This window comes from Cervus canadensis, chromosome 12 (assembly GCF_019320065.1).
Source record: "Cervus canadensis isolate Bull #8, Minnesota chromosome 12, ASM1932006v1, whole genome shotgun sequence".
Classification (NCBI taxonomy): domain Eukaryota; kingdom Metazoa; phylum Chordata; class Mammalia; order Artiodactyla; family Cervidae; genus Cervus; species Cervus canadensis.
Genome location: NC_057397.1, coordinates 23,612,828 through 23,629,811, shown reverse-complemented (window position 1 = coordinate 23,629,811; position 16,984 = coordinate 23,612,828). Strand labels below are relative to the sequence as shown.

The 16,984-nt window shown below is 38.8% G+C and overlaps 1 protein-coding gene across 1 annotated transcript; it reads left to right on the top strand.

The window, feature by feature from the left end:
- The first annotated feature begins 4,083 nt into the window (after positions 1–4,083).
- On the top strand, positions 4,084–14,291 carry LOC122451515 (cytochrome P450 7A1). Its single transcript, XM_043484493.1, has 6 exons — positions 4,084–4,244; positions 6,696–6,936; positions 8,117–8,694; positions 10,374–10,504; positions 11,823–11,998; positions 12,811–14,291. Exons 1-6 carry the CDS (start codon positions 4,165–4,167, stop codon positions 13,108–13,110), a joined length of 1,506 nt encoding a protein of 501 aa, XP_043340428.1. The 5' UTR covers positions 4,084–4,164; the 3' UTR covers positions 13,111–14,291.
- The last annotated feature ends 2,693 nt before the right edge of the window (positions 14,292–16,984 follow it).

Here is a 16,984-nt window from a genome sequence, read left to right as displayed (position 1 = left end):
ATAGTCCAATCACTGCGCTAGCCACCCTGAGATGCCATGGAGCCCAAGCCTGAAACTTGGAGTGCTTGACTCCTCAGGAGACCTTGCAGGTATTTACCTGCAACCCAAGAATAGTTGTGATGACATAAGGAGCATCTCAGTCCCACTCGGCAGATTAGAGGCAGCATGTTAGGGGTGTAACAGATCCTTGTGTGGACAGGACAGTAGAAAGAAGTGACATCCTAGAAGGAAGATGTAAACCACAAAGAAAATTACGAACATGGACATGTGTGTCTCTGCTTTTCCTCAGCCCACTGAAGAAAATGGGGTGTGTGTGCCCTGGGCTTTTTTTGTCTAGAAGAGGGACAGTGAGAGAAGAAGTAGGAAGAATAGATGAGGCTAAAGGGATGGCTGTATATTGTCACCCTGCTTATTTAACTTCTATGCAGAGTACATCATGAGAAACCCTGGGCTGGAAGAAGCACAAGCTGGAATTAAGACTGCAGGGAGAAATATCAATAACCTCAGATATGCAGATGACACCACCCTTATGGCAGAAAGTGAAGAGAAACTAAAAAGCCTCTTGAGGAAAGTGAAGAGGAGAGTGGAAAAGTTGGCTTAAAGCTCAACATTCAGAAAACTAAGATCATGGCATCTGGTCCCATCACCTCATGGGAAATAGATGGGGAGACAGTGGAAACAGTGTCAGACTTTATTTTGGAGGGCTCCAAAATCACTGCAGATGGTGACTGCAGCCATGAAATTAAAGGACGCTTATTCCTTGGAAGGAAAGTTATGACCAAGCCTAGATAGCATATTAAAAAGCAGAGACATTACTTTGCCAACAAAGGTCTGTCTAGTCAAGGCTATGGTTTTTCCAGTGGTCATGTATGGATGTGAGAGTTGGACTGTGAAGAAAGCTGAGCGCCAAAAAATTGATGCTTTTGAACTGTGGTGTTGGAGAAGACTCTTGAGAGTCCCTTGGACTGCAAGGAGATCCAACCAGTCCATCCTAAAGGAGATCAGTCCTGGGTGTTCATTGGAAGGACTGATGCTGAAGCTGAAACTCCAGTACTTTGGCCACCTCATGTGAAGAGTTGACTCATTGGAAAAGACCCTGATGCTGGAGGATTGGGGGCAGGAGGAGAAGGGGACAACAGAGGATGAGATGGCTGGATGGCATCACCGACTTGATGGGCATGAGTTTGAGTAAACTCCGGGAGTTGGTGATGGACAGGGAGGCCTGGTGTGCTGCGACTCATGGGGTCACAAAGAGTCGGACACGACTGAGTGACTAAACTGAACAGAACTGAAAGGGAATCCAGGCTGTATTTGAAAGGAGTTCATGGTGTGCTGAGGGGGGATGGGGAAGACAAGACTTAAGAATATTTTCTTGGAGTTGTGAATGTACTTCTCCTTTAGCATTCTGAAAACATTCTAATTTTGACAAAATTATAAATGCACCAGAAACTGCAGATAATTTCTAGAGGTCCCAAGTACCATTTTTTCCACATTTGTCATTTGTTTGCTTGAGAGGTGACTCCCAAGGGTTAAATGGTTGGCTCTTAGGTTGGTGTTTACTCTGATTGTGACATTCTGTTGTGACAGGCCAGCTAATGTAAAGGTTTCACCTTTAACGAGTCATATAGAAAACAGACATAAGAATTCAAAAAGGCACATCAGTCTAAATGTATTTAATGGGTGCAATGCCCTAAAAATATTTAAATGGACTGAAAATTCTATGTACTGCCACAGAATGGTGGATATTTATAACTATGATCACAAATCACCCACAAGAAAATATTTGTAGTTTATGTTTAGGGAGGCAAAAAAGCATGAAATGAATTTATGGATTCTGTAGCCAAGAACTGGAAACCAAGTAGAGAATCAGTTAACTAAATAATAGTACATTTAGTCAATGGAAGACTATGCACACAGAAAAAAGTGAAGAGATCTTACAGATACAAATGTAATACATACAGATGTGTGTTGTCATGGGAAACATTCATGATATTCATTTTTTTGTGCTATATAAAGTCTTTAATGGAATCCCATCTTTGCGTGTGTGTCTATGTGTGACTCACCAGCTATCTCCTCATTGTCGAATCCAGCAGTCCTTTCTCTGTCCTCTTCCTTGACCTTAGAGTAGCCTGTGATATACTCATCTTTCTTCAAGGGCATCTTCCTCTTCCTGTGACACTGTATTGTCTCGGTTTTATTCCTGCTGTTTCTTCCCCATCTTCTCTTCATCGTTCTCTGACTGATCTCAAGTAATGGGCTGCTCTGGGGTCTGGTGTTGGATTCTATTCTTCTCTCGGGCTTAATTGTTTCCCTGGGCTTTCCTGTGGCTCAGATGATAAAGAATCTGCCTGCAATGCAGGGGACCTCGGTTCTATCCCTGGGTCAGGAAGATCCCCTGGAGGAGGGAATGGCAACCCACTCCAGTACTGTTGCCTGGAAAATTCCACGGACAGAGGAACCTGGCGGGCTATAGTCCATGGGGTCGCAAAGAGTCTGACACGACTGAGTGACTCATAACTTTCAATTTCACATTGTCTCCCAAGGTAATATGATATAGCCTCTGGACTCTAAACACCATTCAAACACTGATGACTTGTGATTCCTATTTCCACCTTTGACTTTTCTCCCTCGTTTCAAACTCAAGTTCGATTGTTAACCTGACAACACAGCAGTCTGTGTAGCTGAAGACACTGTTTTGATCTGCTGCCCTCCAAAATCTCTCTCCCTTCAAGCGTCCTATATGTGACTGAGCTCTTGCCTGTCTTTTGTCTTATATCTTAATCAAGCTTCCCCTCATTCACTTTGCTCCAATGTATCCTACATCCTTTCTGGTTCTTAGATAGACCAAGTTCATCCTTAACTTAGGACTTCTGCATTTGCTCTTTCTTCCTGGATTTCTCGTCCTTCTCGTTCTGTCTTGGCTAATCCCCTGATCTCAGAAGAGCAAGTCACCGTGCTTATAGTTGCTCTCATGCCCTGATAGCTCTCTGCACCTTGCTTTATTTTATGTCTTATATTTTATTATTTGTCTCTCGACTAAAATAGTGCCTTCATTAAAGCAGGCAATCAGCCCATCTTATTAATACTTATAGTCAGAATACCTTTAAAGAGTTCTTGGTACAGAATAGACATTCAATTACTACATAAGTGTGCATAGAAATAAAGTTTGGGAGGATATACATACCAAACAGTTAACAGTTCTGATTAGGGAGATGTGGCAGAGGTAAATTATGAATTGACTTTCCCTTTCTACTAAGATATGTTTCAGTTAGTCTTGAATTAGAAAAATTAATAAACCTATTTTCAATTAGAAAAAAGTGGTTGATAAAGTTTTGATGCTTTAAGATAAACTGTGCTTTGGGGAACTTGCCTCGCGGTCCAGAGGTGAAGACTTTGCCTTCCAGTGCAGGGGGTATGGGTTCAATCCCTGGTTGGGGAGATAAGATCCCACATGCCAAAAAGCTAGAACATAAAACAGAAGGAATATTGTCATAAATTTAATAAAGACTTAAAAAAACAGACCATGTTCAGTTGGAAGATGAATTTGTGTGGGATAATTTCTTTCTTGAGGGTGATAGGTAAGTAACATGTTACTATATATAGTAAAATACCTATGATTTTGTAAAAGCACTGAAACGTGAAGCAGCAGAAACATTTCACTCAGTTCTCTTTCCTTTGAACTTTACAGCTCTCTCTCTCATGAATCATTTAAATTATTTCTTTTTAAAGGTAACAAGATCAAATCATTAGCTTAATGATAACTTTTACTTACTTTTCTTTACCTTATTATATTTTACATCTCTATTTGATATGTTCATCTTGAACAGGTTTATTTGTTCTTTTCATAAGTATACTAAATTTGTAATACTGGCTGTCACTCCCAGGTCTGAATGTTAAGTCAACATATGTTTGAGTGACCTTCAACTTATCAAGTATGGCAGGCCTCTGATTGTTTTGGAACCTCTTCTGATACTTGTGGACTTAGTTCAAGGCCAGTTATTTTATTTTTTTTTTTTACCTAATAGGGATGGTTAATTGTTTGCTTTGATCACTCAAGTGAAGCATCTTACCATGTATAAAAAGTCTAGCTGGAGTCTGTGGTTACATCCTTACCTTTCTCATCGCAGACGCTCCTCCTCAGAGGTTTCACATTAGATTTGCAAAATGATGAGCCTCTCTTTGATATGGGGGATTGTTATAGCAGTGTGCTGTTGTTTATACCTACTTCTTGGAATGAGAAGAAGGTAAGTTTTATCTTTAAACTGCATTTTTGTTCATTCATTTAAAGTTATTTAACCTTCATTGTTATACCATGTAGTTGGTTTTCTGTACTTACAAATGCTAGCATTTTCTTCCTTAATATTTTTAAATTAAAAAAAATTTTAAGTATCTTTTTTATTATATCTCACAAGAGATATAATGGCAATGTTTCCTTTTTAGTATTGAAATATATTAGTCTTAAGACAAACTTGTTAAACATCACTGACAGAAACTTTGTAAGATCTGTGTGTGTGTGTATGTCTGTGTGTCCATGTGTGCATATAAAGTGTGGACTAGTAAGCATAGACGTGGCAAGTGGGATCCGCAGTTCCTATCTTATAGATTAAATAGATGCTCTGACTAAATAAATATTCTTTTTTCAGCTAGTTCTTGTGTACTGTATACACTCAGTCTAAGCTGAATAATAGCCTAGAGCCTGCAGTGATCATCCTATTATTCTTTTTTTTAAGCTTTATTTTATTTATTCATTCATTTTTAGCTTCACTTGGTCTTTGTTGCTGCGAGGGCTTTCCCTAGTTGTGGTGAGCAGGGGCTACTCTTTGTTGCAGTGCTCAGGCTTCTCACTGCAGTGGTTTCTCTTGTTATGGGACACAGATTCTAGGTGCTCAAACTGCGTGGGCTTCAGGAGTTGTGACGTGTGGACTCAGTGGTTGCGACTCTCTGGCGCCAGAGCACAGGCTCAGTAGTTGTGGCACATGGACTTAGTTGCTCCGCGGTATGTGGGATCTTCCCAGACCAGGGATCAAACCCATATCCCCCTAACATCAGGGTTCAGAATCTATTACTCTTACTAATGATAATCAATCATGGTGAATTGGGAAACTGCTAAACACATGAGACATCACTTATTTGCGTGTATCATTTACAATTGGTTGAAGAAATACAATAAAGACAGATACATCCACCATAATTATTTAACTTCTGATTGGTTCAAAGAGCATTTGGGGGAGGGCATATAAATATTCTTGACTACGTCAGTCTCCAAAACAGAATTACCCACTGCATATCTTCAGCTATGTAGGCTGCTATGGGTTGTCCACCTTTTAATAGTTTTTTTTTTCCCTTTTTGGTATTTTAATTCAGGCCTGGTAATTTTTATTTTTAATTAAATTACTTACCTGCAAACTATGAAAAGAAAAATCATTATTTCATGTTATGTTATTCTACAAAGAGGGAGAGTGGTTTCTATTGGAAAATAAATGTTTATTTTATTAAATGAAAACATTTAAAATAGCATGAGCATTAAGTTATAATGCTAGATTATAAGAAAGAACATTAAATTATAATCAATAACCATGTCAATACCTATCTTATTCAACTTCATTCTATAATGTGCTAATTTCTCAGATTTCCCTCTTCAACTATCATTACAGAATAATAAAATATTTAAACTATGAAGATTTTTAAAACTTCAATTCTGCAATGCTTTCTGTCATTCAGTATGCTATTCCTTTAGAGAAGACAGTAAAATAAAACATTTTGAGATACTTAGGCAAACAATCGGAGAAGGCAAGGGCAACCCACTCCAGTACTCTTGCCTGGAAAATCCCATGGATGGAAGAGCCTGGTAGGCTGCAGTCCATGGGGTCGCTAGGAGTCGGACACGACCGAGAGACTTCACTTTCACTTTTCACTTCATGCACTGGAGAAGGAAATGGCAACCCACTCCATTGTTCTTGCCTGGAGAATCCCAGGGATGGGGGAGCCTGGTGGGCTGCTGTCTATGGGGTCGCACAGAGTTGGACATGACTGAAGTGACTTAGCAGCAATAGCAGCAGCAGGCAAACAATGCTTAGAAACAAATATAAACACTACACTGTAATTTCATTTCTACAGTGAAAGCAAAAATCTTGGTGGCCTTGGTTGACCCTTTTATCCTCATGATTGGGAAGAATGAGCAGCATATATTAGACATTCAGTAAGGGCTTCTCACGTGGTGCAGGGGTAAAGAATCCCCCTGCCAATGCAGGAGATGCAAGAGATGTGGGTTTGATCCCTGGGTCAGGAAGATCCCAGGGAGATGGAAATGGCAACCCACTCTAGTATTCTTGCCTGGGAAACTTCATGGACAGAGGAGCCTAGTGGACTACAGTCCATGGGGCTGCAAAAGAGTTGGACATGATTAAGCATACCGTACACACACATGCGTGCGCACACACACACATATGTGTTTGCTGAATGGATGCATGGATGGATGGATGGATGGATTTATCTATCATTTTTACCAACATATCATGTTACTGAGTTAAGATGACTCATTATTTTAGTAAAGGAGCAGGGCCCCACCAACCAAAAAAATATCAATAAACTATAAAGTTTGAAATTTGACATCAGTGGTAGTAAATTTAATATAAATAAACATAAACAAAGAACTATGTAGAGTTTTCCATATTTACCATCTCTGTTTCTTACAGGCAGATGGGTGAACCACCTCTGGAGAATGGGCTGATTCCGTATCTGGGTTGTGCTCTGCAATTTGGTGCCAATCCTCTCGAGTTCCTCAGAGCAAATCAAAGGAAACATGGTCATGTTTTCACCTGCAGACTGATGGGAAACTATGTCCACTTCATCACCAATCCCTTGTCATATCATAAAGTACTGTGCCATGGAAAATACTTTGATTGGAAAAAATTTCACTTTACTGCTTCTGCAAAGGTAACCAGATTTGCATTTACTAACATTAGGCTTGTTTATTTTCTACCTTTTCTATGTCAATCTATTTAACCATTCTGATGTACTCCAATTTAAAGACAGAGATGTTGAAGAGAGCTACCCTTACATGAAGCTTCTTAGAAACACAATAAATCAAATTGGACATAATCTCTTGGTACTAACCATTTAAAAAGTTGAAATAGGTATAGATTTGTCATTTCCTAACCAGTTTATGAAGGTGAAATAAAAACTAAATATTTTACTAGACTAGATGGTACTGTATAAGACAGATTAAAAACTCACTCATGTCAATAATTTCTACACAACACCCAGAATACACATGGGAACATTCAATAGTTGTTTTACCACACTCATGCCACACAATTGTTTAATTTTGTTAAGGAATTGTCCAGATAGTTTGGCATCACTTTAACAGGCTCTTTTACAGAGAAAAGTGAATCAATATTAACTGAATTTCTGCAAAGAAATATTAGACCTGGTCTCTGCTCCTAAGTAACTTAAAATCTGGTTAAGATATATTTACAAAGAATATGAAGGAGAACCAATGATTAAAAAAAAAATTCTTCAGACTTCCCTGGTGGTCCAGTGGCTAAGACTCTGCGCTCCCAATGCAGAGGGCCTGGGTTTGTTCCCTAGTCAGGGAACTAGATCACAGATACCTCAACTAAGAGCTCCCTAGTACCCTAACTAAGATCCAGTGCAGTCAAATAAATAAACATTTTAAATAAACACTCTTGATTAACACCAAATTAATGTGCAAATAAATGCAGAAGCATAGAAAAATAAGAAAGAGAAGAGCAGAGTAGCTGTGAAGGAAGTTTCACTGATAATCTGGGACTTAAAGTTGGCCTTGAAGGATGTGATTTGGCCATTTATTTGAAGTGGTATTTCAAATACAACTGCTATGAAATTGCAGGTGGGAAGGCTGGTCTCCCCTCTCCTCCCTTTTTTTAACAAGTAGAGAATCATGAAAGAATCACGCTATTTACTAGCCCTGCTGTTAAGTCAGTTCAGTTGCGTCCGACTCTTTGTGACCCTATGGACGGTAGCCCGCCAGGCTCCTCTGTCCACGGGATTCTCCAGGCAAGAGTACTAGAGTGGGTTGCCATGCCCTCCTCATTTACTAGTCCTAGGTCAGGCTTAATTTCTTTTTTCCCATCAGGCATTTGGACACAGAAGCATTGACCCGAGTGATGGAAACACCACTGATAACATAAGCAAAACTATCATCAAGACCCTGCAGGGTGATGCCTTGAGCTCCCTCACAGAAGCCATGATGGGAAATCTCCAGCTTGTCCTGAGACCTCAGGGGCCACCACAGCCCCCCACGCCCACCTGGGTGACCGAGGGGATGTACTCCTTCTGCTACCGGATCATGTTCGAAGCTGGCTACTTGACGCTTTTTGGCCGCGATCTCGCAGGGCAAGATGCCCAAAAGGCGCTCATTCTAAAGAGCCTGGACAACTTCAAGCAATTTGACAAAATCTTTCCAGCCCTGGTGGCTGGCTTCCCCATCCATGTGTTCAAGACAGGACACTACGCCCGGGAGAAGCTGACAGAGGGCTTGAGGCTCCAGAAGCTCAGAGAAAGAGACCACATCTCAGAGCTGGTCAGGTTTCTGAATGACACATTCGCCACCTTGGATGACACAGAGAGAGCCAAGTCACTCCTCGCAGTCCTCTGGGCATCACAAGCAAACACCATTCCAGCCACTTTCTGGAGCTTGTTTCAAATGATTAGGTAATTAGCAGATTATCCATTTATTTCTTTATTTTAGTTGAAAGCAGAAATTCAACCATTGTAACTAAAAAAAAAAAAAAAGACTCATGGTACCTTCTCATGCTGTCAATCATGAATGTGGCATTTACTCTTGTGAATGTTTAACATTTACATTGGCTCATCCGATCCTCTAAAAACAGCTGTGACTGGTGAAAGCATCTTGTAGAAGCAGAGACTGACCGTCCTGGGGAAGGGAACATACTGGTACAGGGTCAGTGAGGCTGTCTGCACCCAGAGCCCTTCTCCTTAAGGCCAGGTTGTTCTTCACGACGCCTCTTTAAGTGCATGAATTTGGTCTTTATAATCATAAAAATATCCTTATGTGATTGCTGATGTACTGTCAGCAAAAAGGACAGTGTGTGCATACTTGCTAAGTCACTTCAGCCTGCCTACATTAACTGTTTTTTTCACTCAGCTAGTGGTTGCTGTAATACTATTTGACCAACTCTAATACCTATGAATCAATCGTAATATACTGTTATTGATGGAATTTAGCTAGATTTTGCCTTCTAAACACTGTATATAACAAAAAACTTGGAGGCAACATAAACTTTGCATAACGTGATTTCTTTCCCAAAGGTTAGTCTCTTGGGAATTTGACATTCAAATGTTTTATTGAATTATTCCAATTAAACTGGATGTTGCACAGACACAAAATTGCTATTGAATTGGATTGGGAATGCCAAAGTTCTGTTGAGGACTGCTAATTTTATGTCTTTAAAATATTTTTTTAAAATTTCAGATAAAAAGCTCATCTGTCTCAAAGATTAAATGTCTTCTAAAATGTTTACTTCGGAAAGCTCTGTCTGGAGTAAATTCACATATTAACAGCAAGGTTACAACAGCAACTTTATATCCTATAGGTAATAGTAACCATTTCCTGATAGTCATGCAGAGACATCAATCAGGTGTTTCTGAGACTTAGTTAACTGTGATCCTGTTTTATGTATACCTCATCATGCGCTGAGGATCAAGTGAATGCTCTAAAATGAAGCTGAATTCATTTCACAGGTTCAAGTGTCAGAGGAATAAATTATCATACAAGTGGAAAAGCTGTTTTATGTGGAATCATAAGGATTTTAAGAGTAAATTTAAATTTCCTTTGGCAGTTTAACTAGTACTTTAGAGTTGTTATCTTGGATGCAACTTTCTTTCTCACATGCCATGCAATGACTACTTTGACCATTTAATCCTCATTAGAATCACTTATTTAAAAGTCTGGCCAAAGTTTGACTTTTATGTAGCAAGACCCTTTCATCAGTTCTTGCTGATATCCAAGGACTTAAAAAACAACTATAGGGACTTCCCTGGTGGTTCAGGGCTAAGGCTTCATACTCCCCAGTGTAGGGGGCCCAGATTCGATCCCTGGTCAGGGAACTAGATCCCACATGCCACAACTAAGAGTTCACATGCCACAACAAAGAGTTCACATGCCCCAACTAAGACCTGGAGTAACTATAAAAATATTTAAAAAGCACAACTATAAAACAGTAAAAAAATAAATGGGAATGTCCCTTTATTACCTTCTCTGTATCTTGACCACCTGGTTAAAAGAAGGGGGAAATGCCTATTTGCAGACTTTTTGGTAGAGAAAAAACTTATGCTCTGTACATCTTTTCTTTTCTCTTAACTTTTCATAGAAACCCGGAGGCAATGAAAGCGGCCACTGAAGAAGTAAATAAAACACTAGAGAACGCTGGTCAAAAAGTTAGCTTTGAAGACAGTCCTATTCATTTGAATCAGATACAACTGGACAACATGCCCGTGCTAGGTGTGCTTGTGTGTGTGTTACGTGTTATATTCTGTGTCCTCCTACCAGTGATCGTCAGCTCACATCACACACTTACTTGTTGCAGGCGTTATGTCCCACCTGACCCTCCAGCAACCCCATGCCTGGGGACTAGCCCTGTTTCTATATAACAAGTGAGGAGACGGGCATTTAGAGGTTAAGTCACAGCCTGGGATGGGAAGGAGGAACCAGTGACAGCCTGTCATGGAGCTCTTGACCCTATACTTTCAAGCTCTTCTCTTCACTTCCTCCTTTGTTACTGCTCTTATTATAGTTAGTAAACTTCTTATAGTTAGTAAATTATTTGTGTGCATGAAATGAAAGGGGAAAACATACCACCATGAAACCACAATTAGCTGCATGGGTTGGGAGATGGGGTGGAAAGTTATTTCATTGAAAAATGTTTGATTCTCTGGATTTTATAGAAATACAGAAGTACTAAGTTTTTAAGTAAGAAAAAAGTTTTCTCTTGCTTTTGTTATGTTTCTTTAGAGGAAAGAAACCAGTGTATGCTTTCAGAGGCGGTGTGTCTTAGCGGAAGGGACAGGGAGGCCAGAAGCACAGGCCCCATGTGGGGCTCTGACTTGCTGTGGAGATTCAGACATGTCATTTCACTTTGGGGGCCTTATTCTCTCATTTGTGAAATCAAGTGCTCACGTGCTATGATTTTATGCACAACTGTGTGACAAGCACTTAAAGCATGACAATTAAAAGGACAGAGACTGGAAGGTCTCATCACATATTTCAGCTATTCTCAGCATGTTCTTTGTGTCCCTTTATGTCCCTACGAGAATGCAGGGTGTACTCACACAACCCCAGGTAGTGTAATGATAAATATACAGGTTCTTATAAACACAGAAGTGAAGCTGCACCTGGAACAAATATTTCCATATAAAAGTGTTAGTATATTAAACCTCAAAAGTGATAAACTTTGAATAATTCACATAAAAGTTATTTACTGATTTTTTGCAATTATTAGATGTCTAGTATCATGTAGAAATAAGATTATTTTTCCATAAAATTATGAAAGTCTAGTTCCCATTGATGATCAAGAAGATTATATCAAGAGATTATAATTCAGATTATCAGATTAAAAAATACATTAGGCACAACTGAATCACTGATCATAGCACATAAAAAAGTTTGAGAAATTTGGATCTGGCCAGCTTCCCCTAGTCTGTTTAGGTTTGTGTTATTGGCTGCTAGGGGTACATCAGACTCTACATTACATGGCCTTTATAAATACTTTGTTCTTCCTTCTTCCTTTTCTCTCCTCCTTTATTCCTCTTAAAATCTTTAGACAGTATCATCAAGGAGTCTCTGAGACTTTCCAGCGCTTCCCTCAACATCCGTACTGCTAAAGAGGACTTCACTTTGCACCTCCAGGACGGTTCCTATAATATCCGCAAAGATGACATCATAGCTCTTTATCCACAGTTAATGCATTTAGATCCAGAAATCTACCCAGACCCTTTGGTAAGTGACTGCTCATCAAAGTTCAGTGTCCAGGTGATGTGTACCCAGACTGAAATAAAGTGGAAATTTACCACTGCAGAACTCATTTGATCATTGAAACTATAGGGACTGTCTCTTTTATTAATGTCAAATATTTATATTATATTTTGGAGAATTTGGATGATGGCTGAAATTTTAATTTTTATTCCTGGTATTTGCCATCACATCTCGACTAGAGGCTTCCCTGGTGGCTCAGCAGTAAAGAACCCACCTGCCAATGCAGGAGAGGCAGGTTCAGTCCCTGGGTCAGGAAGATCCCCTGGAGGAGGAAATGGCAGCCCACTCCAGTATTCATGCCTGGGAAATCCCATGGGCAGAGAAGGTTCTTGGGCTACAATCCATGGTATTGCAGAAGAGTGAGACATGACTTAGTGACTAAATATCAACAACAATCTCTAATAGATTACATCTGCAGTTGCAATAATAAAGCTGCCTCCTTCCTTCCTTCAAAAGTGCCTCTTCCCAAGTCTAGGAAATTAGAGGCTAATACACTGACTCTTCTAATTTCTGATCTAAATCCTTTCTCATTTTGCTTAAGGGAGGGAGGAACTAGTCACCCAGGTGGGATAGGAGGTATAAAGCTCTCCCATTCCCCTCAGTTCTCTTTAAATTCCTATTTCTTACTACTTTCTGATTCAAGGTAGGGTATTTGCTATGTAACTCATAGATTGGATTAAAAAAGAAAATTACCCTTTGGAACTTCCAGGTTAAGAAAAAGATAGATTCTTTTTAAACTAGCTTATGCATTTGTTTCTTTTGTATCTTTATTGCAGACTTTCAAATACGATCGCTATCTTGATGAAAATGGGAAGACAAAGACTACCTTCTACAGTAATGGACTTAAGTTAAAGTATTACTACATGCCCTTTGGGTCAGGAGTCACTATATGTCCTGGAAGATTATTCGCTGTCCAGGAAATCAAGCAGTTTTTGATCCTGATGCTTTCCTATTTCGAACTGGAGCTTGTGGAGGGCTGTGTCAAATGTCCGCCTTTGGACCAGTCCCGGGCAGGCTTGGGCATTTTACCACCATTGTATGATACTGAGTTTAGATATAAATTCAAACATCCGTGAACATATGCTTGGAGAAAGAGGCCCCCTGATGCTGTTACAAGGCTGCGGAGCACCATCACTCACCAGTGCCCTGTGGATAGACGTGTTGAGCGGCAGTGGAATGGTGCAGCAGGTTCTGTTCTGCACACCAGTGCTTGCTTGTGAATCTTAACAGTTTGGTGATGGTTTCCAGATGCTGTTTCAGACTCTGCAAGTGAAAAAAAAAAAAAAAAAAAACAGAACTAGTTTCTAGAAGCACAATAATTTGCTTTCATTTGAATAAGTCTGTGAGTGTTCACATTGCCAGGGACTGAACTTCATTACTTTCAGAGGAAAAAGTCTTTTTTTTGTTTGTTTGCTTGTTTTTTCCCAGAATATTTGGCAAAAGTTCTTCTTTGTTTTCCTAAGGAAACTGCTTTATTTTTATATAAACTTCCCAATGGTTATGCAAAAGCTACACATTCACGTTTTAGTGAAAATGCATGACTTTCTGATCAGATATGGGGCTCTTTGGGTGTAGATATATATTACAGAGGATATTTTAAAGGATTATATCATGACTTTTAATAAAAAAATTTTTCAGCTTTCCTTATATCTAGTAATCACGGCTTTTAAAATGACTGTCTTGATGTCTTGAGAACATTAAAGCTGGTTTTACTATATTCTCTTTATACTTAATTTATTTTTGCTGGAAACTCTAATATCTGTGTCAGGTTTCAATAATTTTATCTACACTTTTATTAGATTTCATAATTGGAAGATTTTTTCCAAAAAAGGCAGTTTTTTTCTGATATTATTAACACGCATCTATGAAAAGAATGTATCTCTCATGTGACATATTTTAAAATTAAAATTGGATGAAAATGACCATCTGAAAGTTTTGGATGAAACTGCAAAAAATTCATTAAATTGGCATTGTGTTTTATTTGAAAACTCTTTATCTTTAAACAAGTTGTAATTGAAGGAAATATAGTTTAGGCTATAGGACAGTGTTCAGCTACTGTGTACAACAGTGCTTTGGTGAAATATTTTAAGTACTGGAGTTATGAACTGTAATACTTTATTGATATTTCTCTATGTATATATTGTAAATTATATTTAACTTTTTCCTTGCACTACAAATACTAAGAATATATTGTAATGTTTGCTAATGTTGAAATGATTCACTTTTCAGAAATAAAAGTGTGAATTTTTGTTTTAAATTTTTAAGTATTCCAAATGTTTAAAGTGATCACCTACTAAGTTGCAACAATTTTGCTCATTTTTCATCTCACAGAAAAAGCAAAATAATTATTCACTCAAAAATCTCCTCCATACTTTATAAAATTCATTAAAGATTTTAAATCTTTCTATTTATTTAATTTATTAGTAATTGCATTTATTAATAATATAACCGTGGGATTATCTCCTATGTTATTTTTCATATCAAGAAAATTAAAGTCATTTACATGTGGCCTATTAACAAAATCCTCTTTTACAAAAAATTTGTTTTAGACTAAATTTTTAATGTGGTTCCCTAATATATTTCATATAGACACAGTCTGGAGATATAATGGGTTTGGTTCCAGACCAGTCCAATAATGCACATGAATTTTTTGGTTTCCGAGTGTATATAAAAATTGTTTTTACATTATATTTTAGTCTATTAAATGTGCAATAGCATTATATCTAAACAATGTGCATACCTTAATTAAAAATACTTAATTGCTAAAAAGTGCTAATCATCTGATGGTTTGAACTTCTTTCAGAATTGGAGTGAGTCCTCTCAAACCCTGCCACTGCTTTACCAACTAAGTTTACATATTCTCAGTTCTTTGTTGTCACTTCAGCTACTTTTATGGCATCTCCACCAGGAGTAGATTCCATCTCCAGATACCACTTTCTTCGCTTATCAGAAGAATTCATCATATGTTAAAGTTTTATCCTGAGGAGGCAGCAACTCAGTCACATCTCCAGACCCTATTTCTAGTTCCCCCCACTATTTCCACCACATCTGCAGTTATTTCCTCCACTGAAGTCTTGAACTCCTCAAAGTTATCTACCAGGGTTTGGAGTCAACTTTCTCCAAACTCCTGTTAATATTGATATTTTCAACCTCTTCTCATGAAATATGAATGTTCTTAATGGCATCTTGAGTAATGAATTCTTTCCCTAAGATTTTCAAATCACTTTTTCGGAATCTAGCAGAGGAATCACTGTCTATGGCAATATATATTTCTTATGAAATACATATTTCTTAAAGAATAACACTTGAAAGTCAAAACTACTCCTTGATCCATGGGTTGCAGAATAGATGTTGTGTTAGCAGGCACGGGAACAGCATTAACCTAATAGTTCATCTCCAGCAGAGCTCTTGGGTGAACAGGTACATTGTCAAAGAGCAGTAATATTTTGAAAGAGATCTTTTTTTCAGTGTGGTAGGTCTCAACAGTGGGCTTAGGATAGTTGGTAAACCATGTTGTAAACACACGTGCTGTCATAAAGGCTTTTCTGTCCCATCTATGGAGCTCAGCCAGAGTAGGCTGAGCATAATTCTTACGTGCCCTGGGATTTTCAAATGGTAAATGAGCATTGGCTTCAACCTAACATCACCAGCTGCATTAGCCCCTGATGAGAGAGTCAGGCTGTCCTTCAAAGTTTTGACATGCACTGACCTCTCCCCTCTAACCAGGAAACTCTGAGATGGCATCTTCTTCCAACATAAGGCTGTTTCTTGTACACTGAAAACCAGTTGCTTAGTGTAGCCACCTTCATGATTATCTTAGCTAGATCTTCTGTTTCTACATCAGCACTTGCTGCTTCATTTCGTACTTTGATGTTATGCAGATGACTTCTTTCCTTAAAACTCATTAACTAACCTCTGCTGGCTGCAAACTTTTCTTCTGTGGCTTCCATGCCTCTCTCAGCCTTCACAGAGCTGAATAGAGTTAGGACCTTGCCCTGTATAGGCTCTGATTAAGGGAATCTTGTGGCTGGTTTGACCTTCTATCCAGGCCACTAAAACCTTCTCCATATCAGCAATAAGGCTGTTTCATTCTCTTATTGTTCCTGTGTTCACTGAAATAGCACTTTTCATTTCCTTCAAGAACTTCCCCTTTGCATTTACATCTTGACTAACTGGTATAAATCTGTATGCCAGTCAGGAAGCAACAGTTAGAACTGGACATGGAACAACAGACTGGTTCCAAATAGGAAAAGGAGTACCTCAAGGCTGTATATTGTCACCCTGCTTATTTAACTTACATGCAGTGTACATCATGAGAAACGCTGGTTTGGATGAAGCACAAGCTGGAATCAAGACTGCCAGGAGAAATATCAATAACCTCAGATACGCAGATGATACCACCCTTATGGCAGAAAGTGAAGAGGAACTAAAGAGCCTCTTGATGAAAGTGAAAGAGGAGAGTGAAAAAGTTGGCTTAAAGCTCAACATTCAGAAAACTAAGATCATGGCATCCAGTCCCATCACTTCATGGCAAATAGATGGGGAAACTGGATACAGTGACAGACTTTATTTTTTGGGGCTCCAAAATCACCGCAGATGGTGACTGCAGCTATAAAATTAAAAGACGCTTACTCCTTGGAAGAAAATTTATGACCAACCTAGACAGCATATTAAAAAGCAGAGACATTACTTTGCTGACAAAGGTCCATCTAGTCAGAGCTATGATTTTTCCAGTAGTCATGTATGGATGTGACAGTTGGACTATAAAGAAAGCTGAGCGCAGAAGAATTGATGCTTTTGAACTGTTGTATTGGAGAAGACTCTTGAGAGTCCCCTGGACTGCAAGGAGATCCAACCAGTCCATCCTAAAGGAAATCAGTCCTGAATATTCACTGGAAGGACTGGACTGATGTTGAAGCTTAAACTCCAATACTTTGGCCACCTGATGCG

What these genes read in the sequence shown, in the direction of transcription:
- LOC122451515 (XM_043484493.1), top strand. Translation starts at nt 4,165, where the DNA reads ATGATGAGCCTCTCTTTGATATGGGGGATTGTTATAGCAGTGTGCTGT. An exon ending in CTTCTTGGAATGAGAAGAAG is followed by an intron (nt 4,245 to 6,695) that starts GTAAGTTTTATC and finishes TGTTTCTTACAG; the next exon opens with GCAGATGGGTGAACCACCTC. An exon ending in ACTTTACTGCTTCTGCAAAG is followed by an intron (nt 6,937 to 8,116) that starts GTAACCAGATTT and finishes TTTTCCCATCAG; the next exon opens with GCATTTGGACACAGAAGCAT.